The sequence below is a fragment of the Aptenodytes forsteri genome, unplaced genomic scaffold (assembly GCF_000699145.1).
Source record: "Aptenodytes forsteri isolate BGI_AS27 unplaced genomic scaffold, ASM69914v1 Scaffold76, whole genome shotgun sequence".
NCBI lineage: Eukaryota > Metazoa > Chordata > Aves > Sphenisciformes > Spheniscidae > Aptenodytes > Aptenodytes forsteri.
The window spans coordinates 5239881-5267398 of record NW_008794444.1 but is presented as its reverse complement, the minus strand read 5'-3'; the positions used below and the strand labels follow the sequence as shown (position 1 = coordinate 5267398).

General features: G+C 38.6%; 1 protein-coding gene across 1 annotated transcript in view; it reads left to right on the top strand.

The window, feature by feature from the left end:
* Positions 1-27518, top strand: part of FANCM (Fanconi anemia complementation group M) — a gene marked incomplete at its 5' end in the record, with an annotated part of 78661 nt that overhangs the window by 18950 nt on the left and 32193 nt on the right. The window contains 7 exons of the mRNA XM_019474785.1: positions 7874-8005; positions 9084-9216; positions 11065-11193; positions 11723-11824; positions 16566-16759; positions 17414-17620; positions 21053-21287. Coding sequence (XP_019330330.1) covers positions 7874-8005; positions 9084-9216; positions 11065-11193; positions 11723-11824; positions 16566-16759; positions 17414-17620; positions 21053-21287 — 1132 coding nt within the window. The remainder of the gene's footprint in view (positions 1-7873; positions 8006-9083; positions 9217-11064; positions 11194-11722; positions 11825-16565; positions 16760-17413; positions 17621-21052; positions 21288-27518) is intronic.

The window sequence follows — 27518 nt, the reverse complement described above, 5'->3', positions numbered from 1 at the left end:
CACTTTGCTAGCAGTCCTGGTGCTCCGTAGTTTCACCTGGTGCCGTAGGATCCAAGCAGTATAGATCTTAAAAAAGTTTGTTTCGTATGTTTTTTCGCTATTAACTCCTACTCTTTTTCCTAGCTATTGTCTTCATCGTCTTTTTCCCCCACTGCTCTTCATATCTTGTTAGTCCTTCTTTATTGTGAAACTTTTTTTTATATTTTCAAACCATAACTGAAAGACAGATCTTCCATTTTATTCAGGAGTGTCTGCAAGGTCATTCTAAACTAGCTCCAGTTAGGAGTGCAAAAGCCATGGGTCATTTTGGTATTGAAAGTCCAGCTTTGGGAGTTGACAGCTGCATAATTTTGCCATTGCTGAGGCAAGCCTTTATGAGAAAGAGGTAGCTGAGCAGACCTGTTATGGGGATGACTGTGACAATTAAAGCAGGATCTGAATTTGAATCAGGGGTCTGCGTGGAGCGTGTGGTTCTATTTGTAGTTGTCTTTCATTCCAACTTCAAATTTAATGTGAGATAAGCGTTGTGGTCCTTTTTGTGCAGGCAGGAAAGGGGAACCTCTGGGATTTTGGAATTTTAGAATAATAGGAAAACAGTCCTCTCCCGTACACTGTTGAGATGCTTGCAGGAGGAGACCAAAGCTCAGGGATGTAACTGTTGACTCTCTGATGTGACGCTTAATCTCCCCCATCCCCCCCCCCCCCCCTTCTTTTTTTTTTTTTTTTTCTGATCAGTATCTTTCCCCCAGGCTTAGCTTTGGATACCTAATCCCAGGGACTGATCTTGATGTGACAATGAAGTATTAATTGCCTTAGAAGCCAGAGACGTGCAAGTCCTGACTCTCTACTTCTAACACTACAGACTGAAACCCTGCAGTTTCTATGAAGTGTTTCTTCTGTCAGCTGAGCTGACCAGCCAAGGACTCTGAGAATTTGCAAATGGAGGAACAACTGCCAGTGGGAATGTCCTGAGAGAACAGTTCTTTCCTAGTGAATGTAGCATGTGGGGGTTTTTTGCAGAAAAGTGGAATGCACTGGTTGCAGTAAGTCAGGCAGGTAGTTCCACCATGAGGATGTTTGGCCTCTTAGTTGTGGGCAGTGTGTCAGTGTCACAGACTCTTCTCTGATCTGAAATTCACTGAGAAGGCAAACCCTTGACAAATGTTGGAGATGATGCTTGCTTAAGTGTTTGGTTGTCTGATGATTTGATTTCATGGTCAACTACCTAGTGTGCAGAATTGCAAGATTCATTGAAAATGTGCTGAAGCGGACTGTATTTTTTGACAATTACTAGACTGTCCTCACAAAGGTGCTGTTGAACTAACTTTGTGGGGCAGCTACATTTCTGTGGGTAGGTACCTTGAAGTAAGTCACAACATGAATCGATCCATGTCACAGGTAGTGTCTTAAATTACACTTTAGTACAGCACAAACACTGACTTCAGTTTTGTGGGTGAGGAATTTTCCACGTAATTTTGGAAGTTAGATTATTACTACCAAGTGAGGACATCCTGGCTCTTGAAGATTTCTTCCAGGAAACCATTATTCTTGAGAAGAGCTGACTTTCTGAGGCAATGCGTAGAGGCTTTTCCTCTGCCTGTCCTGCATAAATAATTCTGACACTTTCTCACAGAAAACAGTCCCAACTCTTTTGTTCAAGCATTAATTATGAGTATAAATAGTTGCTTAAATGAAATGATTTCTGTTCAGAGGATTGCTAAGCATTGTTGCTGGAGATGGGGGGGAAAAAACCCAACCAAAAAACCAACAACCAGAAAAATTGTCGAAAATCACAGCCAAATTTATCTATTTGTGAGAAATGCCACTGAGTATCGACTGGCTACCTGTGAGAAAGAGGCTAGTAGGTGTTTAAGTTCCTATTTTAAATAGCCATCTGCACAGATTATTGCTTGTGTATTTGATTTGGTTTTGTTTTGTGATGTGCTTAGTAATTACGTACAAAGGGCTACATTTGATAGAGTACTGACGATGTATCATGGTCTGTGTCTAGACGCTGCTGTCAGCTCAGGCTAATAGACTACCTGATTGTTGCTGGAGTTGAACAAAGCTGATTTTTGTTGTATTTGTTTTTTTTTTCCCCCCAACTTGTTAATTTTGTGTGTGACTGCTGGCTAATAAATAGTCACTCTTGAGAGAATATGGTTTTGTTAGTGCTGTATTCTTGGTGCTTTCCTGGCAGGTCTTATCTCTGAATATAAAAGAAAAACAAGTATTCAGCCTTGCAAATTGAGGATATGAAACATCCTCAGTAGGTTGCTTCTCTCTGCCCTGTGGCAAAGTGATGACATTTACTCTTACTGAATGGCAGATTGATATAGAAAAGCCACTTCTTTCTTGTAACTCCTCAAGTAAAAGAGTAAAAATGTTCCTAGTGAAATTAACTGAAAAGTAAAAACTGTAGGTCTTCTTTTTTTGTGACTTTTAAGAAGTGAAAAATGCTGTAATAGGAGAAAAACCAAGATGTTAAAAGAGGACAAACTATTGTATTGTTTCGATGAATAACAGCTTCCAGGGAAGAATGGTATATGTTCAATGTGTAACAAAGCCCTGGAGAGTGGGAAGACTGTGAAGTGTCTGAATGAGTTAATATAAACTTGACAACAAAACTTTCAGAGGCACCAAGATCATTACTAGGTTGATCAGTATTGGTTTTGGAGAATTATAAGATCAGCTTAAAAACTCTGTACCCTGCTGTGTCCCAGTTGCTTTATTTTCATTATTGGAAAGCTAAGAAAATGTCAGTAGAACGCTTACACAAACCAGCACTGTTTCTCCATCATGTTTAGAGTTTGTTTGTCTTTGGCATGACTCCGAAGTTTTACAGGAAGAATAACTAAAACTGAGCACTAGTCATAGCTCCAAATGCCTTCCTCACTTGCCTTCTCTGTCATAAACCCACATTTTTTCTGTTAATAATTGTCCTCCTTCCCTTCTTTGATGTACTATACTATGATTTTAGAGGCTTCATCAAATGTTACAATAAACTGTTTTCACTCTGTGCGTAAACTTTATGTACTCTGTGTGCCTGGGAAGTTTCTTTACAGTCAGTGAAAGGGTATCTGCAAGCTGCCCTCACTCATCCGTGAGACGTGCTCCTACGGCTGTGGGGCTGGCTGGTTCTCTGATCGCTGCTGGGATCGCCAGGTACTTTCTTTTTTGATGGAATCTCAAGACTTCTCACTCAACCTGGAGTTACAGTTGGAAGAGACTGAACACAGTTTGTTCCTTGGACTTCCTCCTGGAAGTTACTTTCAGGAATATTAGGTTATCGCACTGACACTTCTCAAGGTAGCACACTTTGTGAAACCCAAACCTTTCTAGTTTCAGTGCTAAAACAAAGCGATGAATGCTTTAGATCTTCATCTAACCTTCACTTGGGCTGCTCTTCCCTGGAGCTGTAGAAGGCCCTGGTTGCTTTCATGCCTTCCTGCAAAACCTCTTTGCTCTCCCTTAGGACAGTATGATCACAACTCTGTTGTGAAGACTTGTGATAAATACACTTTCTGAGCTGCCTTCCCAGCTCTGAGTGGTGGGGCCAGAGCCTGGAAGAAGTCTCCTCTTTCCCTTTCTTGTCTTCCTTCGCTCCCTTTGTTAAAAATCTGAAAATCTGGAGCAGAGAGCGGGAGCAGCATGATGTCCATGTGGTGCACGACCACAGCAAAAATCTGGATCTGTGTTCTGGAGCTGCTTGTGTTAACTTCCCTACTCCTGGTTTTGGTGGTCCCTTGTTAAGGCAGACCAATGTGTCAGTGGGGCACGTTAACATTCCCGCACAGCTGTAGATGTGACGTTACCTCACCGACCACAGTGTAGTCTCATTTTTTGCACACCAATTCTGCATCTGCCCCAGCATGTTTGGAAGGGGTCTGTGGCATATTGTGCGTTGAAAATGTTGGAGCTGGGTGAGTTGGGAGAGCAGGGGACAGAGATGAAGGGAAATGGCAGCTCTATTTAAGTGCAGTGTGACTGTATAAACCCGATCAGGTCTGAGAGTCGAGGCTGGGAGTGCTGTGCCAACTTCCTGGCACTTCGCCTTTCCTGTGGATGGAAGAGGACCTTCTCAGTCTTTGTTTTGTGAAGATACAGTCTACTTAATGGCTGGTTTCTCTCAAACCCTTCCTTCTCTGCTCTAAAAGAAATGCAACAACAAACAGTTATTTATGCGTGGGAGATTTCTTGTTTTTCTTTGGTAAAGAATGCTTGCAAATCTGCAGTAAAATAATTAGGCTGGGTCATTTGTTTAGAGCCTTTGTTTTTTTTATTGTGCCAAGAGAAAACAGATTAATAGCAGTTTTTAGTGAGGCGTAGCTGAAACAGTAACAGTTCTTTGCCTTGCCAGTTCTGCTTATACTATGGTAGTCCTCAGCTAATGTCGTAGCTCCAAACGGCAGGTCATAAGCTAACCTCAGGTACAAGCTTCAAAAAATCAGCGTGATTTTTTGGGGAAGATACCTTGTTCAGCAAAAACCTTTATGTTCTTGGCAAGTTTAGTGCAGTATGGGATAATTTTACTGGTTGTCTTTTATGTATTGGTAGTAAATCCGTCAGCTTTTTGAACCGAATTTAGTGAGCTAGAAAGACCCATGAGTCCTAGTAAGCAATTAATTTAGAATTAATGCTACAGTTCTGTTTTTAAACAGGTAATGTAACGCTTAAATGTTTTGGAAAGATTGAGGAGACTTTCCAGAAGTATTATCTTTTTAATTAAAAATAAAGGTATGGAGGCAAGATAAATGTAATCACTCTGAGTAGTGCTTGTTTCTGTATCTCTTCTAAGTAGGTTATGTTTACTGTTCCTTATTAGTTTTGAAGCTCCAGGTGACTGGATCCTGCTGTCTTTCATAATAATCTTCCTTGGTTTGTTTTGCAGAAGGTGATTAAATCAGACAGGGGTGTACATCAAGCAGACAGTGACAATACAATTTTCTTGCATGTTTCATCCCTTGACCTGGTTTATAACATAAAAGTACATGTAATGGAAATTTTTTTTTTTAAAAGCTATACAAGTATAGGAAATAATAAACCAGTGCTGAAATATTATACTTATGTGGGCATTAGTTTTTAATGAAAACATTAATCTCTTTTCTAGAGAAACATTTGTGTTCAGAGACTGACTCCATTTCCACTACTTGAGACTAAAACTATTAAGCTTGATCTTCAGCGTTTCAAGTGTCCTTATGTCCAACTGTTTCGGGTTTGATGGGAGGGTGAAGTGCTATTTCAGTGGTATCCCATTAAAGTAAAAAGCACTGAGTTATCCCTTGCATGGTCAACATTTTTATTTATTTATTTTTTAAATACCTTTTTTATAAGCTGGTATGGACATTTCTGTCTCTGTCCTTTGAAAGTGACTTGTCAGGTACAGGCCAGACTTACAAACAACATAACAATAACAAACTGCTAGAAGACAAAGTTTTGAATTTTAAACTTTTAAAACTAAACCAAATATGAGAAATTAATTTCTTGTGCATTTAGACTTCCAAGTAGCTTGGTGAATATTTTTGACTGTATTTTAAGAAAAGATTATTTGAATTTTTTTTTTCCTTTTCTCTGGAAATTCCTAGCAATATTGTAGTTTCCAATTGGTGTTTGCTTGTTGTTAGTGGTGTTAGTGGTTTATTTGGTCTAATTAATCCATTAGTCTTAATTAGCAGGAATGCTTCATGATGGAGTCTCTTGACTGTACTTTGCTTTGCCTGGGGAGCTGTGTGGGGCTGTGACCCAGGCTCCCTGTAGGTAAAGGTAAACCTGAAGACTGGGATTGGAAGTGCCTGGGGGCTCTTTGGCGCAGGTGGGCGTTCAGTCTGCGCAGCTGGTCTGACATCAACTCCCCCAAGAGACACGGAGCGGGCAGTGCTCCTCAGCACCCTCCTGCCCTCGGAATTCTCCCAGTGGCCTCCCAGCTGCCCCTGTGAGCATCGCCCGTTTCCTCTCCAGCCGGGAGCAGATGAGCCGAGCTGGGTTCCTCTGAGCAAAAGCAGCAAGCTGCCTGAGACGTGGTATTCCAGCCTGAAGGCCCAGGGTAGGGAAGAGGAGCAGCCTAAGATGCACCACATCATTCAGAATTTAGGCTTCATTTCTATTATTTCTCAGCAGCCTTTATCTGTTGTTATTTGCTTAGCCTGCTGACTCCAGCTAGCTGTTTTTGAAAGACCTGCAGGCATCGAGCGGGCGGCGTGGAAATTCCCCAGCACATTGTTTCCCCAGTTTGGCTGGTGCTTTCACAAGTTTTCCTTCACTCTTCCAAAGTTCTCTTTGCATTTTTGATTCTTTGGGGGATTAATGCTGCTGTGGTTGATGATGGCAATTATTCCCACCCCTTTTCTCAGGATTTGCCACTTAATGCCACGTAGGCATTGTACAGAGTAAGAAGCTAAAGAAGTACCAAACTATAAAAATAATCAAAGCAAGCAGAGAGAAAGAGTTAAACTAAGCTGCCACTGCATTGATGGGGTATGAGCAGAGTGTGGTGGCTAATAATATTTGTGCATCCTAACAGGGTCTAAAAACCCGGCATACACTAAATGTGTGAAGAGGACAAGTGGAGTGTTGTTACTTCGTGTATAGACACAACATTGCACCTTTACAGTTGTCTGTCTTTCCATGTTAGGGCATTTTGTCTTTGCAAGCTGAAGACATACTTAGATCAGTGTTGTCTGAGGCCTGAAAGTTAGGCCTGTTTTTATTGGTTCAGTTGGACTTGATTTTCAGTGGGCTGAAAGAACAGTAATAAAGGGATTAGGCATTTGTTATGCTATAGCCTCCTTAGTGCAGTTCAGCTGAACTGGTGTTAAAATGCCCAGAAAGCTTGGGAAACACTGTATGCATGTCAGCAGCTATCAGGAACTATTTGCTGTCAAACTAAGTCGAGACTGCCTTTGGAGAAGCTCGTTATTGTGTACTAAGATGTTTTTCGTGCTACTAGCCAAGTGGGCCAACAGATTGTAAGTAATTTTTGTAGAACAAATCTGATTACTCCAATTATTACAGAGTTAGTGCTCATGCAAAACTAAGTCCGTGAAAAAAATCCTGACCACCTAAGGCTGAGAAACAAAGAGGAAAAACAGGATTAAGATGAATTAGTGCAGGTCAGTTCCCTTGTTTCACTGATGTGGAAAGCAGGTACATGTGATGTATAAAAACAAATTGTCTTTTGGCTTGGCTTCCGAAGGAGATGGGGCATGCTGCTGTGCCAGGCCCATCTGCCAGGCGCTCATTCCTCTCTGCTCACGTCTCCCAACTCCCATCCTTTCCACACACAACTTTCTAACCTGTTGGCTAGTCTTCCGCCTGCGGTAATTTAGACTTCTCAAAGATGAATACAAGTTCTCCTGAGACTGAAACGCCATTGAAGTTAGGGTTACCAGTAAGAGAGGGAGCTGCAGCATGAGTTCAGTAGCTGGCTACCCGTCCTGTTTCGTTTCCTCTCTGCTCGGTCAGTACTTGTGTGATTACAAAAGCACAGTGTGTGTTACTCGGTGTAACCTCTCAGTTATTTGATGGATATGGGGTTATCTTGGGGGCAGGAGGGTGTCTGTAGGATGGAGGGCACAAATCCTTAGGGAACCAAGTTGTGAAAATTCTGCTGGTCTTGGAAAAAATTTGAAAATTAGGCTAGAAACATCCTGATAGTGGAGAACCTTACGGTGAGGCAGAGCACCATGTTGTCACCTGGCTCAGTAACAAATTATTCAGAAATCAGTACAGTCTGATGTGAAAAATTCTATGTTTCAAATAAAATCAGTGAGCTGCTTGTGTTCTGTTGTGTAAGATCTGTAAAAATAAAACTACTTAAAAGGGCTAAATACAGATACCTTCACATCTCTTGTATACTTCTGTGCTTTGATTACAGGTGCTAGAAACATTTGCTGGACGCCTGATTAAAATAGGAGTTTTAGGAAGGCGGGATATTCCCAGCCTTACAAAGTACCAGATAATTCTAGCAAGAGATCAATATAGAAAAAACCCGTCTTCACAAAATATGGTAAACGTCTTTCTTTATTTCACGTTATTAAAGTAGTGAATAAATAGTAATACTCCATAGTGTACAAAGTTTCCTGATACATTTTAAGTTAGATTTCCTTTGTAATATTCTGTTTTTAGCCCTGGAATAAAATATGCCCACTTGCTCCACATTTCTTAATGCTAATATAGGAAAGTTAAGGAAAAGATGAAGAACTCGGTTTCCAAACTGAAATTGTTTTGAGAACTTAGATTGTAATTACTGACTGCCAAATTTACACTTTCCCCCTCAAAACTACATTACTGCTCCTATTTTTCTGTAAATTGTCATGGAGTGTTCAAAGTTTGCAAACTTAAAAAAAGAATATTAGCAAAAAAAAAAAGAAAAGACCGTGTAGCTTAAAAAGAACATTGGGAAATACACTTCACAGTAGACAGGACAACTTTCCTGACAAATTTTGTAGCCTGGGTAGACATGCTGGAAATTTTGCCAAATGGTGGATGGTTCAGCTGTCAGATTTTGCATGTTGCTACATCAGAAAGTAATGAGCTAATCTTGAAAGATAATACAGGTATTTTGGAGATCATCTTGAAGGTGGAAAAAGATTGCCTTCATTGATCATTAAGAATTGTGTAACCTGCTTCCTGAAGGTTTTGATAGACAGACTATTCACTGTGCATTTGTTTGTGCTTTGGCTCTATTTCTCAGATGTCAATTTTGGAGATCATCTTGAAGGTGGAAAAAGATTGCCTTCATTGATCATGTGTAACCGTGTAACCTGCTTCCTGAAGGTTTTGATAGACAGACTATTATTTGTTTGTTGCTACATCAGAAAGTAATGAGCTAATCTTGAAAGATAATACAGGTAGGAGATCATCCATCTTGAAGGTGGAAAAAGATTGCCTTCATTGATCATTAAGAATTGTGTAACCTGCTTCCTGAAGGTTTTGATAGACAGACTATTCACTGTGCATTTGTTTGTGCTTTGGCTCTATTTCTCAGATGTCAATTTTTTTTTTTTTTGTCATAGGAATTGCAGTATGATTCCTGCTGCTTATTGACTTCCTAATTTAATGATGCATCTATCTTGTTTTCACAGGGAATGCATCAAGGAATAGTTGAAGGAGATTTTGCACTTTGTATCAGTTTATATCATGGTTATGAGCTGCTGCTGCAAATGGGAACACGGTCATTATTTATCTACCTTTGTGGAATTATGGATGGATCAAAAGGTGAAATGTCTTCAGAAACATCCTTCCTTTTGTCTCCACTCCTTCTCATTTAATTTACCTCATCTGTATGGCTAGTTTTGCACAAAACAGCTTATGTAAGGGTTGGGTTGCAAACGTAATTGCTATTTTGTTCCCCTTCATCCCTATTGGAAATACGTTAGCACAATGTTAAAGACAGTATATTTGGGAAAGCAAATGTGTTTATATGGCAGCAATTCTGAACAAAATAAGGCACAAACTCAGAGTAAGTGGCAGTAATATCTCCGGACAGACAGAGAATAACCATTGAACAATTTAAAATGAGAAATTGTTTGGTCTTGTAAAGCAATTCCTCCCCCTATAGCAAAACTCATGTATGCATGAGTCTTAAGTGTCTTTGCCAGAAGATTACAGATTTGGACACATCACACTAGAATTTCTATCCTAGCTGTGCAACATTGTCCATGCTCACTAAGCAAAATAGAAAGCTGTTTTCTGTTCTGGTCTCAGTTTATTTTCCTAATTCTATCACTGACTATTGTGAGTCTTTTGCAATTCTCCACAGTTATTTTTAGACCCAGTGGGTTGTCACTGCTATCTGGAAGACCTGGTTTGGTACTGACATCTTTTTTGAGGGGGAAAATTTCCACTTGGTAATGTCAGCCCAACAGCAAGTGTCTTCTAAACACTGGATGTGGGAGGGGAAGGTTCCAGCTGTTCAGGTTACCCCATGGTGTGCCTCTTGTGTTTCTTGCTTCATTTTGGTTTACACTTAGCTGTGTAACTACTGAGTGGTAACTTACAAAAGCTACTTCGCCTACAGCACTGCTTAATTAAAATTACACTGCTTTGTCCTACGTCTGAACCAAAAGTGTACAGTGCTTGCTTCATATTATAGAATATCTATAGAATATATTTTTATAGTATGCATGTGCTAATAATTTTTCATTAATTTTATGCTTTTGACATTTTTACAATTTATTACTTTCACATGTGCAGATTTTTACATTTCTGATGGTATAGTGCTTCTGTTAGACCGAGGCACCGGAGAGCACTTCATGTATTTCCTAGTTTCTCAGATTCCTTAAATCCCTGTCTGCTTTTGAATAGAATAGAATATTTGAGTAGAATAGAATATTTCAGTTGGAAGGGTCCTACAACGATCATCTAGTCCAACTGCCTGAAAGATGACTGACGGAAAATAGTTCTAATAAATAGGTCTTCTGTACTGGTTCTGATAAGTTTGATTTCTGGTTTGAGTAGAACAAAATTATTCTCAACATTGACATAAAATCATTCAAGAAACTTGTTAATTCTAGCTTTTCGTCTAGGTTCCCCTCTCTGAGTAACTGCCAGCACTTCATAGAATCACAGAATGGTTTGGGTTGGAAGGGATCTTCAAGATCATCTAGTCCAACCCCCCTGCTGTGGGCAGGGACACCTTCCACTAGGTCAGGTTGCTCAGAGCCCCGTCCAACCTGACCATAAACACTTCCAATGATGGGGCGTCCACGATTCTCTGGGCATCCTGTTCCAGTGTCTCACTACCCTCAACGTTTCTGGATTGGATGGCTTTTCTAGTGCTAAATGGTTGATGTAAAACTTCTTAGTTTACACACAGGACCAGGCTTCTGTTTATACATACGTTTTTCACGTTTACATTCATGTTTTCATGTTTAAATTCTATAATGGCATCTTCCCTGAAAAAATATTGATGCCAAACAATGTCTATTACATTTTCTAACGCTAACGTGTATCTTTCAGCTCTTGAAAGGAGCTTGCTACTTCTGAGAAAGCTTGTCTTTTAGATAGCAAAAATTATATTCACTCCGGAGATTAAACACTAAGATATTTCAACTTTTTACAAAGGGTTAACCCGTACGAAGAATGAACTTGGTCGTAATGAGGACTTCATGAAGCTATATCAGCAGCTTAGAGACACGTTTTCAGACACATCTCTGGATTCAGCGAATGGAAATGTTTACAAGAGTAAAACAGGTCAGTATTTCCCTTTTAGGGACAGAGTATTTACTTTCTGTGTAAATGAAACCGTAGATACCTCTACGTAGTTTGTAGATGCAGGAAGCTATTCATTGTGATACACTCAGCTAGTATGCTTTTTTCCAGAGTGTTTTCCCCAGACATACATTTATTTATTTATTTATTTATCTATCTATTTTCTTTCGGTGGTTTTAGCTACCTTCAAACAAGTTTTCTATGTTTGAAGCTTTTAATTTGATTTAAAATGAAAGGTTAAAATATTACTGTTTGACTATATATCTTTTACAGTGTGACTGTAACAAAAGTAACACCACTTTCTCAAAAACTGGGTTTAACAAATGTGCTTCTGTAAGTAGTTTATTGATTTGTTTGTTTAGGTGAATACAATTAGAACTAGTGTCAGGAATGTGTATGTCTGACTTAGAGAATTGTAATGGGAGGAAATGAAATTCACTAAACCTTCATACTTGTTGCAGGTTTACTTACATCTTTACTTATATCTTTAATTGCTTTATTTCCTTTTCAGTGTTTGAAAATAAAAAGGAATTTATCTATAGCCATCCAAAATTAAGGAAATTGGAGGAAATTGTAATAGAACACTTCAAATCCTGGAAAAAGGGATGTTCTGGTATGTACCAACAACTCAAAGAAAACGTATCTGAACAGTTGAACCTGTGGATGAAAAAGAATGATATCTTACTGATTTATTTCCTAATTTGTTCAACTGCTTATTTGTTGTCTTGTATGTTCGTGCATCGTCTGTGTGGGAAAGTCCTCTTTAGAAGAACTATACCATAAAATTGCTTTAAGAAAAAACATTCTGTAAGCTATCATTATTAATTTGATATAAACTGTTCTACCAGCTTAGTAAAACAGTGATAGCAAACTCATTCCTAGTGCTACTATGTCTCATGATTTTCATAGTCACAGAATTTGTTCTGGAAACCATCTCTCAGTGCAGTGCCACCAGTATCTCCTGCAAAGTTAGATGCAACGTAGTTATGGAGCTTAAGGATAAAAGTTCTGATATCCAGCCTGTTGCTAAGAATGACAAACTCTGAGGCATGGATTTGAAGTTTAAAACCCTCAATTACATTCATCTTTCTCTCATTCTTTTTCATCTTGACCAAAAGGGAGGAAAAAATCTGTCATACAGTAGCATGAGGTTATGAAGCAAAATATTATGAATCATTCAGACATCTCTGGTTTTAGGAAGTTTCACCTTCTTGATCCAGTTGTTGCTTTTGGAACGATGACATCAGTAACAATAATTTTTTTTGCAACTTCTTCACTTTCTTTCCTCCTCTGTTTGGATCTTTGTGCTCGGTGAAGTTCTGATTATTTCTGACCTGCATTTCCGTGGTTGTTTGGGGGTTTTTGTTTGTTTTGTTTTGGTTTTTTTTCTATCTTAGATGCTTGATTCTCAGAATACACTTTAAATGACTGCTGCTTTCTAGTAGCAGTCTAGGCAACTTTAAGTTTCCTCATTTCTATTTTTGTTAGTTTATACTAAGTCCAAATGCATTTAATCAAATTACTTTTTTTTTCTTTTTTTTTGCCCCCCCTATCCCCCTCCTCTAACCCCCTTCCCATCCATACTTCTTTCTGTCTGTAACATCTTTCTAAGCTATTGCCTTTTGTTTTCAAATTCTGTATTCTGTGCTGGAATTACTTTAACTAACTTTCATATTTAATACTCTTCCATCTTCTTTTGATAGCATGGATTTTGCTGTCATATGAATCCCATCAGATATGTATTTCCTTGCAGTGTTGGTCAGACATGTCTCTTAATATTACTAACAGGTAATTAATATACAAATTTTTTGATGTTGTGATTTGTGTCCGTGTGCATGAACCTCAGAAGTGAGTAGGCATGAACCCTAAGTCTTTATGGTTATAAATACAAAATTACAGTAACTGTGCAGGAAGAAATACATAATCTTTTACAGCACAAGTGGTGAGCTGTGGTAGCATATCTAGTCATATCTTGAGCTAGGTGTGTTAGGTTTTCTTGCTGTCCTTCCTTGCTTCTGATTCCTGTAACCTCCTTTATCCTCATAACTAACATGCAAGGCAAGGCCATGGGGAATATAAAGCAGTGTCCTGAACACAGTTCTCTAGATGCATGTAGTTAAATTTAAAGCAAGTACAAACAACTGATCCTGAAATCTTTGTGTATAATACAAGGCTAGAAGGCACTTTACAATTCGCAGTCTGATCACAAAGTTGGAGGCATTCCAGTAACTTAGGGAATGTAGTAGGCTCCAGCTTGTGTCTCCTAAGCTTATGCATCTTCAACCTAAATGTGCTGGACAGTTGACAGAAATAGTGAGACACTGTGATTTTATTCATTTGCCTTATTATTCACTGTGCCATAGTGTCTCTGATGATACCTTTTGAGCAATAACCCCAAACCTGTATTTCTACCCTTACTCCCTGTTTCTTGCAAGTAAACTCTAAATTCACATGTATGCAAGTAGCTACACCCTAAATTCTGGTTGTGGACTCTGACTGAATAGAGTACATACCCATGTCCTGATTTCTCCCTCCTCCAGACAAGAATTTGTCATGAGTCTGTCAATAAAAACTTGAGTACTTATTAAGATTCCAAACATAATCACATGTATCTTTGCTCCATCAGAAGGCTCTGAAGTAAAAGCCTAAATCATTATGTGAGCAGTGGAAAATAAATTCAGCGTTTGTTTCAGGAGCTCATGCAAGTGTGTACTATCTCTAGGTAAAAAAAAACCAAGCAAACAAAGCCCCTGAACTTAACTCTGCTTTGTTCCAATTATGCATTATTGAACTACTCTGAATCATAATTTACTGTATTCATGCCTGTTTAACTTTTAAAACCAATAACTACTTCTGCAAAGCATTTTCCTTGAAAAGCCCTACATTTGAGACGGAAAAGGAGAGCATTAATAACCTAAGTCATTAGCCATACCAGGAACAACAACAGCTTTTTACTCCGTTTGGAATGAAACCTCTCATATGAGAACTTAGGGGAGTAGTGCCAAGTTGCCTATGCAAACTCTGAACCATTTCTAACTAGTGATCAACCAGGTTGAGTTTGAGCTTCCTGACCACATAGCTATTGCCCCTGCTTTGCAAGATGCACTTACCAGCAATTCAGGTAAGTGCACAATAACGTTCTGGCCAGTCCTTAAGAAATGTTGGCTCAGCATGATGAGCTTCTCCCAGCTAATCTTCCATACCTGGATTACTTGTCAGATTGATTATGGGCTGCTAACGTCTTGAATTTTCTAAGTCTGGTTTTGGATAAGGTCAAGGAGGTAATGGCAGCAGTACAACATTTTTTACAATACAGGGACAGATGCTACTGAGCATTATTGCTATTCAAGTTATGAGAATATGCTAAAAATAGATATAGAATAATGTTGTTCAGAATAAAGTTAGTGGAGGAGAATAATATGAACTCATGTGAGTGAGATATATCCAACCTGCACTTATTCTGAAATATATAGCTTGTCGGTCTGCTCAGATGGCAAATTATGCAGAACACATTATATCAGTGCTGCAGTTGTCTGGTTTCTAGCTAAAAATATTGAATCATATTCACCATTTCATTTCTAGGCCTTCATTGGGGACTGGTTTCTGTACTTGACAGATGACCTCCCATACCGCCTGCAGTTTACTGAAACGGTGCAGTAGAATAGCATAGAATAATTTAGGCTAGTTGGAAGGGACCTCTGGAGATTCTCTTGTCTAACTTCCTTGGCTGTCAGCCTCAAGAGTAAAATTTGTTTTGACCAGAGGCAGCCATCTTCATAATTTACCTGTGAATTCAAGGCTCATCTTAAAAAGAAATGGGGAAAATGTTTAGCTTCAGCTTCTCCTTTTTGACTTAAGCTGCTGAAAGCATTTCTGCATGTAGATATGCACAACTAACAACTAAACCAGAATTTCTGATAGTTGATCAGAAAGATATGTATACTTTATCTGTTATGCTTAATGCTTTAACTTCAAGAAAGAGCTTTAACTTCAAGAAACAGTTTGATACTGGAATTACAGGCATAGCGTGAAACTGCTGTGAAGTACCAAGTGACTGTTCTTCCTATGTTCAGGGAAACACGGTTTTACACATTCAGTCTTGAGAATTTTAATTCCTTGTCTAAACCTTTCTTTTAATGGGATAAAGGTGTTTTGTGGAGAATTATGTAGAAGAGGAGATCTTTATCCCTAGAAATCTAATCGGTTTCATCTGAGGGCTATGTCTAGGTAATGCATGCAATCTGTGCCGATTTCAGTAATTCATGATACCCTTTTAGAGATTCTCTTTTTTAACATACTAGATTTTTACTTCGTAGCATGCAGTAATGGGCATGTTGTTTTAGTATTTGGATCGGATAAAGAGAAGCTGACTGTTCGAGACTTGCATGTTGCTTAGATAGCTTTTGCTTGTGCTCATGAAGGCAGATACCCTTATATGTTTAAAAAAAAAGAAGTTGAGTACTCAGAAGATAAAATCCGTGATGGTATAACATAAGAAATGTGGTTTTGGTCAAAGGCAGCTTGCTAAAAAACCATGTATCAATGCAATTATTTTTTCCTTTCAAAGAAAAGGGAAAGGTTATCTTTGCTATTGGAATGAGAGGTATACCAGTTGTGATGGCAGATCATTCAGAAGCAACAGATTAGGGTATTAAGGGAAGTTCTTGCACATTTCTGCTGTTGTGAGGATCCTGAGCTGTAGAACTAGAGGCAGCTTTCTGTAGTAAACCATAGAAAGCTGATACATATCTCTTTTACTCCACCATGCTGTATCCTAAACTAATGGTAATAGTGTTTTTATTGCTATGTATTGCTAACCTCATCTGGCTCTGGGCATTCAAGTAGCAGATTTAAAAGTCACATTGTAGGCTCTTTGGAAGAAGGCATCTTAAACTTTATTTCAAGACACCTGCCATCAAACCTCAGCTTTTCAAAGTAACATTAGTAATGGTACCTCAGATATAAGACATTCTCACCATTAGTTGGTGTAAATTCTCCAAAATTAGAAAACTGCTTTGATTCCAAAGAGGAGTTGTTTGAGCCGGTATATCTCTGAGCGTTTTCTGGGAGGTTGGTCTAAATAGGCTGAGAGGCTGGTAATTGTCAGTTTTCTCTACTGTTTTTTATTTATTTATTGATTTAGGTGTTGGGGTTTTTTTAAATGAAATTTCTTTTAAAGAAAATTTCTTTGAAAAAAATCAAAATGCAGTGTTCTTGGACAAAATCTTCCCATTAAGTGAGATGAGAGCTGTGAATGTGTAGCTGATGGGATGACCTGTCCTTACTTTTTTTTATTCATAATTATTTTAAAATCATGCATGAAAATGTTTTTCTGGCTTTTTAAAATTAAATAGATCAAGTCACGACTGAAAGCATATCTGTGGACGCTGTGGATACCAGAGTGATGATCTTCTCATCATTTCGAGATAGCGTGCAAGAAATTGCAGAAATGCTTTTCCGGCTCAGTCCAGTTGTTAGAGTAATGACATTTGTTGGCCACTCCACAGGAAAGAGCACAAAAGGCTTCACACAAAAGGAACAACTTGAGGTAAAGAAAAGATGAGACTTGTATTAGGAAATAATGATAAAGAGAATTAATTGTGTAAATAACTATATGAGTAACTATATAGATTGTATGGCAGTGACTGAACTTTAAAGTGTCATTAGTAAATTCCTGTGTAGTTCAATTGCTTTCAGATTAGCCAAAATTATACTCACTGAACAGAATGTATGAGTAGAAATATTTTATATATTTAAATTATATTAACAACTGCTAACTTTTATATATTTGAAAATCTGGGGAAATATTCAAATACTTGCTATAGGGATTTTTTTTACTCATGTAGGCAGAAAAAATAAAATATATCCTTTAAATTTTGAACTTGCAAAGTTTAAAAAAAGAAGTATTTAATTGCAAAGTTGGGAAGATCAATTTTAGAAGAATGCCGTGGTTGGAGTCAGAATAAGGTGTGCTTTTTTTCCTTTATTTTAGAATTGAAGAGTTGATATGTTGATGTTGATAACATTAGTGCGTGGTATTTGATCACGAGGTAGTAGTTGACAAATTCAGAAAGACTAAGTTCTGTAGTTTTAAAATATAAATTAATTTTTTCAACTTCTGTCTGAACCTAGAAAAACTGCCAAGTGTGTATAAGGGGCTTTCTGGCTAACCTGTTAAATCTAATTTGAATCGTTTATTCAGGTGGTAAAACGCTTTCGTGAAGGTGGGTATAACACTCTGGTCTCTACCTGTGTTGGGGAAGAAGGCTTAGACATTGGAGAAGTTGATCTCATCATCTGCTTTGACGCCCAGAAAAGTCCAGTTCGCCTTGTGCAGAGGATGGGCCGAACGGGGCGCAGGCGGCAAGGCAGGATCGTTGTCATCCTCGCCGAAGGGCGGGAGGAACGGGTGAGTGTGTAGCTTTCTTCTCACTGGGAAAACAAAGTGACTTGTTTAGTCCATTCCAGGAAACTATATACTGTGTATTAAAAATCACAGCAATCCTGAGCGCTCCTAGCAGCTTTATAACTGTCCCTACAGGAAAGTATAATAGCCCACAATGTTCTAAAAATATGTGTACTTTCTCAATGTGAAGGGCTTCAAGGCTTTGTTCTTAATAACACTTATTTCGTAAATGATAAACTGAAACTCAGAAAATACAGGGGTTTTGCCAAGGGTGCAGAACAACATGTGGAAGAGATAGGGATGGAGCTCTGAGAGCGGGAGGACTGGAAGCGTCTCACTCTGAACTGCTGATGACACTGTGCTTTCAGACAAGTACTTAGTGGTAGCAGACTTACGTGTGAGGTCTGAAGAGATCAGCTTAAGCGGAAATCTACTTTTGCTAAATTCCTGAACCTCAGCACTCAACTCAGAGTATAATTAATTGTCTCTGAGTGCAGGCTGCCCCTTGGGAAACTAAGGTACCAGTGGAAATCTAAGCCATGAGTTGTGAGCCGGGAGAACCGACCTTCAGCTGTACCAGCACACTGCCCAGCTTCATCCCGCAGCCACACGATTGCTAGGTCTGATCCAAGGAAGCTGGCAGGGCAGGGTTTAGGTAGGAGGAGGCAAGGAAGTCCCTGCTGACATCACTCACTGGTGAGATTGGTTGCAGAGTAATATGAACCTGCATCTTTACAGTTTCATCGTGCAACCCCTGTTGGAATGCAAGCCATTTTTAGGGTGCTTCTCGCTGTTCTGGCTGAAAATTGATTTTGTTCTTCGCTGGTTTCGTTCACTTGCGAGGCTGGTTCTGAGTTGGATCAGGTTTCATAACAGAGAAGCCTGAGATCTGTGTAAGCTAATTGTAAACCCAATATTTGCGTCTTGCTATTATTTCATTTATTCCATTTGATGTTGTGCCTCTGGTTTAAATTTGTAGGTAGCAGGGATTTAATTCTAAATAAGGGTCCAAAGAATCCTGCCTGAGGGAAAAAAGCTGCTTTGAAGGGATGAGAGTTAAAAATGATAAAAGTGAATGGTATATGTAAATAGATATTTTCTCATGCTGCTTATGAAGACTGATTACTACTGAAAGCTCTGCTCTGTAATGGGATATTAAAATGGTCCCTTAAATTCCTTGGAGTTTCACTTAGGCAGTTGGATTACTGTGTTCTTCAGATTTCCTCAGAAATCTTTGAAGCAGAACCTTCCCCCAGGTAGGAGAGTAATTTTATATAATTTTTTTTGTTTTGAGATCATGAAATAAATTTAATTGCTGAACAATATTGGCTTTGTTTGTTTGTTTTTGCTTGGGTATTTTTGTGGGGGTGGGTTTTTTGTTGGGTTTTTTTTGATTTTGAAGCAGAACCTTCCCCCAGGTAGGAGAGTAATTTTATATAATTTTTTTTGTTTTGAGATCATGAAATAAATTTAATTGCTGAACAATATTGGCTTTGTTTGTTTGTTTTTGCTTGGGTATTTTTGTGGGGGTGGGTTTTTTGTTGGGTTTTTTTTGATTGAGTCGCCTTCCAGATCTGATGTGGAGATTTTTGATTGAGTCTCCTTCCAGATCTGTTAATGTGGAGATTCTTCCCCATCACATAACTTTCAGCTGAGTAATTAATGCTCTCCTATTAATTTGTGGGAATTTGTTTTTCTTTTTTAAAAAATCAAACAACTTCAAGTCAATTATAAAGCTTTTGAAGAAATTTTATTGGGAAAAATTGGGAAATGCAGGTCTGGAAGTTTGATGTTTGGCAGGAATTTCTGTTACAAAAGTGTTTATTACTCTGTTCCGGTCCTCACCTCCCCATGTGTTTCCCCGCTCAGTCCAGCTGTCCCCCGTGGAAGCACGCTGTGTCTCAGCGGTGCAGCACACGTCACGCGGTTTCACCCTGCTAATGCCCTGGGTTCCCTGAGCGTTCGGCTTGTGAATCTTCTGCCTTTCTAGTTCGGCCATATTCCGAGATGTGCTGTGTTTTGATTAGGGTTTTTTAACGTCTTGTGACAGCTCAGCTGCATGTGCATCAGCCTGGAAGGCGGCTGTTAGCTGCAGATTTAAACCGATACAAGAGAAGGGCACAGGGGAGCTCACAGCCTCTCAGGCTCCTGTCAGGCCAAGCTGACGCTCTCTGTGAAACAAAGGAAAAGGAAACATACTGTCTCAGTAACAGCAAAGTAACAATTCCATTAAGCAATGAATTTGGTAATATAATTTTTTTTCCATAAAAAGACTTTTTTGCCTGTTCTAGGATTAAAAGAGATTTATTGGAATGTCTGAGGGACGGTATAATAGAGCTAGCCGTTAACCTCTTCCAGTTTTATGTGGAGAGCATCTTTGTGTCTGTCTCCTCTAATCCTGGCTTCCAAAGATCATCTCTCTCAACAGAACATAGCTGCCATACTGTCATACTCAGGGCACTTAGTCTGCCTAACTGGGCACGCTGTCTCCATCGGTGACCTGTAACAGAGACTCAGAGAAGAGTATTAGGACAAGAAATGTTCAGAGGCGAGGACCAGTTTCTTTCCTTAATTTCTCCATCTTTGTTTTGGTTTCTCTGTTGCACAGTAAAAATGGAGTGTAATTAAAAGGATTTGGAGCATGTATGACATTAACAAATAATCTTACGCCTTTTTTTGCTTGATCTCCTTTCTTTGTTTCTGATGTAAACTAATTTACATCATCCCTGTATCTACTGCAGATTGTAAATTCCCCCAGGTAAGGGCTGTGTTTCTTTTTCTCTCAAGTGCTGTGCCTACTTCTGATCTATTTACAGAGTGTAAAAAGCTGTACATTGTTTTGTATTTTGTATCATTTGCAACTTAAAGAACAATCACTGTTCTTTGGTACTTCCTTGCTTTTTGTTACGTTTGCTTTGAATGTTTTACCTAGGCACAAAACGATGATAATTCAAATTTAATTTGACTTAGATATTTTAGTATGGAAGCTTTTTAAAAAAGAAAAAAACCCCAAACTTAGTAGCTATGTTTTAATGTATTCATTATCAGATTTTCAATACGACCTTATTGCTTTGTTGTTTTCATCTATGTCCTTCTGTTCCTTTGCTCTCTCTGCTTCGGTTACCATAATGTGGAGGCATACTGGAAGTCTTGAACTTGCAGTTCAAGAACTTGCAGTTCAAGAACTTGCACAAGCAGTTATGTTGACCTAAGAGACGATTTTCACAGAAGGGGGAATATGGTTGGCTCTCAGGGTCTTGCATCATATTTTGTTTTAGTTGTGTTTGGGGAAGAAAAGAAAAAAAACAAAAAGCATCTTGATGATGGAACACACAATAATGACAAACCCCACAGACACTCGGGTGTTCCTTTACTTTTGATCAAGTTATGTGAAAAAACAATCCAACAACTTATGATTTCTCCTCTCTTTTGCAGACTTACAATCAAAGCCAGTCTAACAAAAGGAGCATCCACAAAGCTATTTCAGGAAACAAAATGCTTCATTTTTACCAGCATAGCCCACGTATGATTCCACAAGGCATAAATCCCAAGTTGCATAAAATGTTTATTACTGCTGAAAAATATGAACCAAGCGATTCAAGAATGCTTGCCAAAAAGAGAAGATCTAGTTCCCTCCAGCATAAATCTGCTCTCTTTTCCTGTGTCACCGGTAAGAGGATTATGGTGTTTTTCTAAGCACTGCGTAAGCTGCTGTCTCATGTTCTTATATTACAGCATATCAAAACTGCGTGCTGACATGAGTTTTGAGTCTAGCAAAAGTGTAATTTCTGTCATCTGTAGCCTTTCGACTGTGAGACGGTGCTGACTGCTGCTTTGATTCTTCATCCTTTTCCTTTAACATCCTCAAATCACAGTTCTGTCCTTAAATATCCGTACTTCAAATCAGACATTTGTTTCGTCTTTTTCCATAGAGCTTCTCATGGAGTCAATGACAAGGTCAGAAACTTGAGCTACAAACAGAAGAGGCAAATGTTAATGATCTCTTCTGAAGACTTCTGATATATATCAGGTGGCATAATTGTCACTTAAATGTTTAGTGATAATTCTATACCAAATCTGGTTTTGAGCTTTAACAGTTAGGCTTAATGTTTTTATTAATACAAGAAAAGTATGTCTTATACCTTTGTAAATGACAATAAAATAGAAATGCTTGAAAGCAAAAGGATTTTGAGGGGAGGAAAAGGAGAAATCAAGGGTAGGATATTTATGAATTGCACACACCTTGGAGGAAAATTAATCTAAAAAGAGAAATGGGTCTTTAGGTGATGCAGCTACATGGCACTGAAATGCTCAGTAAACTGAACAAAATTATAAGATAGGAAGAAAGAGCTAAGTTTTGTAAATGCTTGGAAACTGTCGTGCTCGATCTCTTAAGTGCTTTCTGTAAAGACCAATAGCATCTTCTTGAAAGAATAAACTCCTAAAAGCCTTGGGAAACCTCATATTTCAGTATCTGAGTAGTTAGACTTTAGAGTTAGTGGTTTTTAAATGCTTCCGATCACAAAAATTCTTATCATCAAAATCTACATCTGATCTCTTTCCAAACACCGTCCAGGGCAAACAAAAGGCTGAACATAGAAAGGGGAAGCAAGCTACAAAATCATGCAGATAAAAATCAGCTTCCCCTTTGGCCCCCAAAACAGTTCATGCTATCTCCCATTTTGCAGGGTAGAAATGTAATGGAGAAGAATTAGTATCAATAACTGAATCTGCACATGCCATCCTCAGCCCAAACTCTGTGTAAGTATGCATGTGCTGCAGACACAGCTGTGGCACAGTTGTGATGATGCTCCTGATGATGACGTTTCCCGTTATGCCTCTGGAGCCTTCTGGAAGGCATGCTTATCTGGGTTTTGTGCACAACCCAGATGGCGGCCAGGGAGGAAAACCAAGCATGGAATAAACAGACACAACTTGCAAGAAAATAAGCAGAGCCAAACAAGGAATTAAAATAATCATTTCAGAATGTAAGTCTGTCCTAGAAAATAGAAGTGAGAGGCAGTAAGTGCATAAAGAAGATAATATGCTGAACATATTTCCTGCTGAGGGAATAGCACTTCAAAGGCTGTAATTACCAGGTTCCTTTTGTGTGAAATAGGTTAGCAGCTGCCACAGTTGAAGTACATAGTGTGCGTGGAGGTCTATCAGTTGCTGAAGATGAACATGATTGACTGCCCATCTTGCAAACAAGTGTTACATGAGTACAAATTATTGAGCGCCAGCTTTGTGTTAAAGTCCCCTTCATTACTGTATGAAGCAAGTGGCTGTGTCTGATTTTAATGATATTCAAGATAAATCTCAAAAAGAAGAGAAAGGAAGGTCTTTATTTTTTTGCATTTTCTCCTCTCCTTATTTCAGTGCCCCCTTCCACATTAGAAAATTGGAAAAGCTAGCAGTCATGAATAAGCTGTGTATGTTCTTATTTATGGTGTCTTACTTTTCATTTGTTCTTGAGGTTCAGTTGCTTTTCATGTGTGTCCATGGAATACGTGTGCACAGAAGTCAAAGTGTCACAGGCAGAAGAATTGTAGTAATTTCAAGCATTCTCCTTCTTTTCTAGTCAAAATTAAATATTTCCTGTTCTTCTTAATTTGATTCAATTTCTATTAATTTTACACTATCCTTCCACTTCAAAATCTCTTTCATAAATTTTATCTGTTTGTCAGTACCAGAAGGACACATTATTCTTGTCTTGCCCCATCACTAACCAAGTGAGTTCTTCTGCTGTATGAGCTTTTCTTCAAAAAGTACGTCCACAAGAGCAAAAATCCCATTACTCGGCAGTCCTCTTATATTGTTTCTTCTCATTTGAGATTCTTTTCTCTCTCTGTTTTGTTGGTTTTTTGGGGGTTTTTGGGTTTTTTTTAAAGAGTTTGCTAAAATTGAGTAGCATATTAGTAAGTGCAGTAAAATCAGAAAGCATTTAAGAAAGAATAGTTTTGTGCTTAAAATGGCTTGGACTCATTGGAGGAAAAATCTCTGAACAGATATCTTTGGAGACAGCTCATGTTTTTTATGCTCATCTTTTTTTACTTTATAAAATGAGAATAACTATCCCACAAGATAATTGAGAAGCTGAAAGTGCTGAAAGATCTGGACAATCATCTCTAATGTTATTATCTTTGCAAGTTCTCTGCCAATCTCCCCGCTCTGTGAGAGGTATGAAACCACAATAGGCATGGCAAAAAATAGCTAACATGCATTAAAATGTGCTCTTCCCATACCCTGTTGTTCCTGTCATTTTAAGCTATCAATAATCTCTTTTGTTTTTCTTTTTGCATTGCATTTCTAGATGAAATTTCCTCTTACTAATTATTCTTCTCCTGGTTCTTCACAATTACTCTACTCCCCCCTTTTCAGATTGTATCAATTTTGAGTTGTCCATAGCTATGTTTTTTGTTTAATCTTACGATTTCATATTATTTCTTTAATTGCTGTTTTTATCTTAATGATGCGATCTTCTTTTACTGTCTTTTTCTAAAATATACCAATGCCTCTTTAGTCTTTAGACCTTTGTGGGTTTTTTATGCCTTTCCAGTTGCCCATGCCTATTAATATAGTTGTGGCAAGGCTTTTGAATGGCTGATAAATTTTCTGAGTTCATCTCCTATTTGAATTAAACATGCATAATAATACATATTACCTTCTCGAGTGGTTGTCAGAAAACTGTGGAAATACTGCAGAAGGCTGCTATTTTCAATGTTTATTTTGTTTGGAAAAAAACAGTTAATCAAGGATGTGTTTATGCACATGTACTTCAGTTCCTTAAATTCAGGTTTCCTGTCCTGACAATACCTATCTACCACCTCTCTGGGCAACCTGTTCCAGTGTCTCACCACCCTCATCGTAAAAAATTTCTTCCTTCTATCTAGTCTGAATCTACCTTCTTTTAGTTTAAAACCATTGCCCCTTGTCCTATCGCTACAGGCCCTGCTAAATTCTCAACTACGTACCCAAACAGCCTAACCATTCTCAATTAGGATAGGAACTTTCTTCTGTAAGAGCTAAAGAAGAGCTCCTGGTACTTTGCAATTACTCAACAGTATACAGCTTAGCTTTCTACAAAATACCGTAAAAAGCTAGAGCTTATCTGTAGGATATTAATGAGATGTGTGTATCTGGTGATATTTTACATTCCCTAAGTGAGTCTGTCCACCAGAATGTAAACTTCCTACCTTTGCTCTAATATTACCTATAGTGGTCTAAGCTTTAAATTGAACTATACCAGTGTATATGTTATTATTCATTATATATTTCTATTGATCTAGTCAATGTATTTTTGAAATATCTTTGGATCTTTTTCTTAAGTTTGCTTTAAGTTTTGAGAACTCTTCTGCATTCACACAGTGAGTTTTAGTAATCTCTGAATTGTGGCTTTGTGTAAAAATGAAGCACTTCATAATTTCGAGAACTGATAGTATTCTATTCAGCTGTAATGATTCCTGATTAGTACAAATACATGCCTATTTCCCTGGGCAGCTTGCCTGTATTTTAGCAAATTATTATTTCAGAGTGCTCTGCAGAACTCTCCGTGACGTCTCTTTTTCCTTCTGTTAAGAGTGGAGTCTTGAATTTGTAGTTTGTGAACACTGAAAATATAAGGTGGGAGGTTTTTTGTTTTGTTTCTGCTAGCCCTTAAGTCTGAGATTGTATTTTACTTACATGCTGGCAGCAGTCATATTTGTCTGGGTCCCTGTTTTTTTCCATTTTAGTTAGGTTTCACTTGACGTGAAACGTCAGTCCTGTCAGAGCTTATGGTGTGTTTCCTCATCTAAGATGAGTAGAACAACAATGGAGAGGGTTAAAATGTTAAAAAGTAGAAGCAAGAACTTGCAGAATAGTTTGCTTTAAGGTAATTTTCCTTCAGTGCGAGATCTGCTTCAGTTTACCCTCCCTGTGTAACAGCAACTAGGTTGTATGGCTGAAAATACATTTGAAAGCAGACTTCAGCTCCTGCTTTCCTCCTTTAGCCAGAGATACCCATGTATTTGGGTCAGATGGTCAGATCTTTCCCTGCATTGTAAGAAATTATTGTTTCTGATGAAGGGAGCAGCTGAGCAACCTGTAATTTAGACATTAACCTTCTGCCTGCTGGACCATATTGCTCTTCTGCTTTACCAGCCAAGGGGATTCCCTTCCATTTCCCTCTCATAGGGAGATCTGTTGTGCTTCCTCGTGTACAGAGTCCATTGTCTTGACAGCCCAAAATATTTATTCTGCTCAGAAACAGAAGCTTAACACTTCTGTTATCGAGCCCAGAGCTTTGGGAAGTATCTGTTACCAAATTTTGCCAGCTGCTGGAGGCCTTCATGCCTGTATAACGTTGGACCATGTATTACTTAGGCAGATGGCATCACAGGATCCTCTTGTCCTTGTCAAAGGAGTTGTCCTCTGGAGCTGTAACACAGAGAACTGACATCATTCATTGTTCTTGCTGTTTCCCTGGATGTGTCTGGATGGCAACGGTTCATCACCTGAGGTGTTAGGGAAAGTTCCGGTATGCTGTCTGGACAATCATCTTCAAGAGCAAGAGAGAACCCAAACTAGATCTGTAGGTCTACGAAGTTTTTTGCTGGTGCCTGCTTTTTGCTATCTAACAACTTGCTGTTTGAACATGCATTCTTGGTTTCACAGTAGGCCATCTTTTTGCTTCTTGGTTATGAAGATAAGTCTTAAGTGAGGCAGTAGAAGTCACTTTGGACCGACCAGGGGCGTTAGGTTTTGGTTACAACTGAGAACTCTTTCTGGCCTTTCCTTTCTACCTTGTCCAGGCAACACTGTCCAGAACTCCACGCTAATTCAAGATTGACATATTCTGTCTTGGTGTGTGGTTGCTGGATATTAACTGCTAGAGCAGACCTAATACTTAATTGTTCTTATAAACAACAGGAAAGGCTGTGAGATATGCTTTTCTGATAAGTGTTCTTAATTTTCTTTTCCTTCAGGTCTCTCTTTTTTCCTCCTCTACTGGGTCCTTGAGCTGTGTGTTAGCTATAAAGGAGTGTAACATCTCCTACACTTGAGCCAAAAATATTTTAGTAGCAATATTGATCTTCTGGATTTTTTAACAATGGCCTTAAAGAAAATTCAGTGTTTGTTTTTTTCATCTGTGAAAGAGTTTTTTTCTGAACAGGACTTGAACCTAGTACTCTGAACTCTCAGGGATCTGTTTTTGAGTCTCCGATAAATATCGTCGCACCATCCTGTGGAGATAGAGTCTCTGGCAATTGTAATCTGAGAGGATTGAGAGGTACAGGCTGATTCCTCTTACGTGGCATTAATTCAGAATAGGGTGTTGGCTGCAGATTCATCCCAAATCCTGTCTGCAGAGTGATTGTCAAATTAACTTAATTATTTTTCTCTAAGCTTCATACATCTGAGCTGAAAGCAATCACATTCTTAACACACTCTTAACACTGATTCTTTGGATGCTCCTTTGCTGTTCGCACTGATAGCTGTTTTGGGGGATTTGGCATTTTTTTGGATAGCAGTGATACTAAGGCTTGCTGTCAGACTGCCAAAAAGGACTCCATTTCTGCTTCGTCACTGGAGCGTGCTCACTCAGAGCCAAGCAGCACCAGGGCCTTGTCTTCAGTAAGCTGCCATATGAGCACTTACTTTGTTTTTATCTAGCAGTGGTGCTCACAGGTGCCCTATACTTCCCTCTTGCAGTTATAAGTCTAAATAAAACTCACGAATCACTTTTTTCTTTCCCTGCTCCTGGGGAATTTTCATAGTACTTCTGTTTCTGTCCTCTTATTCATCTGCATGTCCTTAATAGAGGAGATCGATTCAAAAAATTACTAACAAATATTTTTGTCATAACAAATTAATGTTGCTTTCCAGCATTTAAAGAGTAACTTAAAAAGGAAAAAAAGGG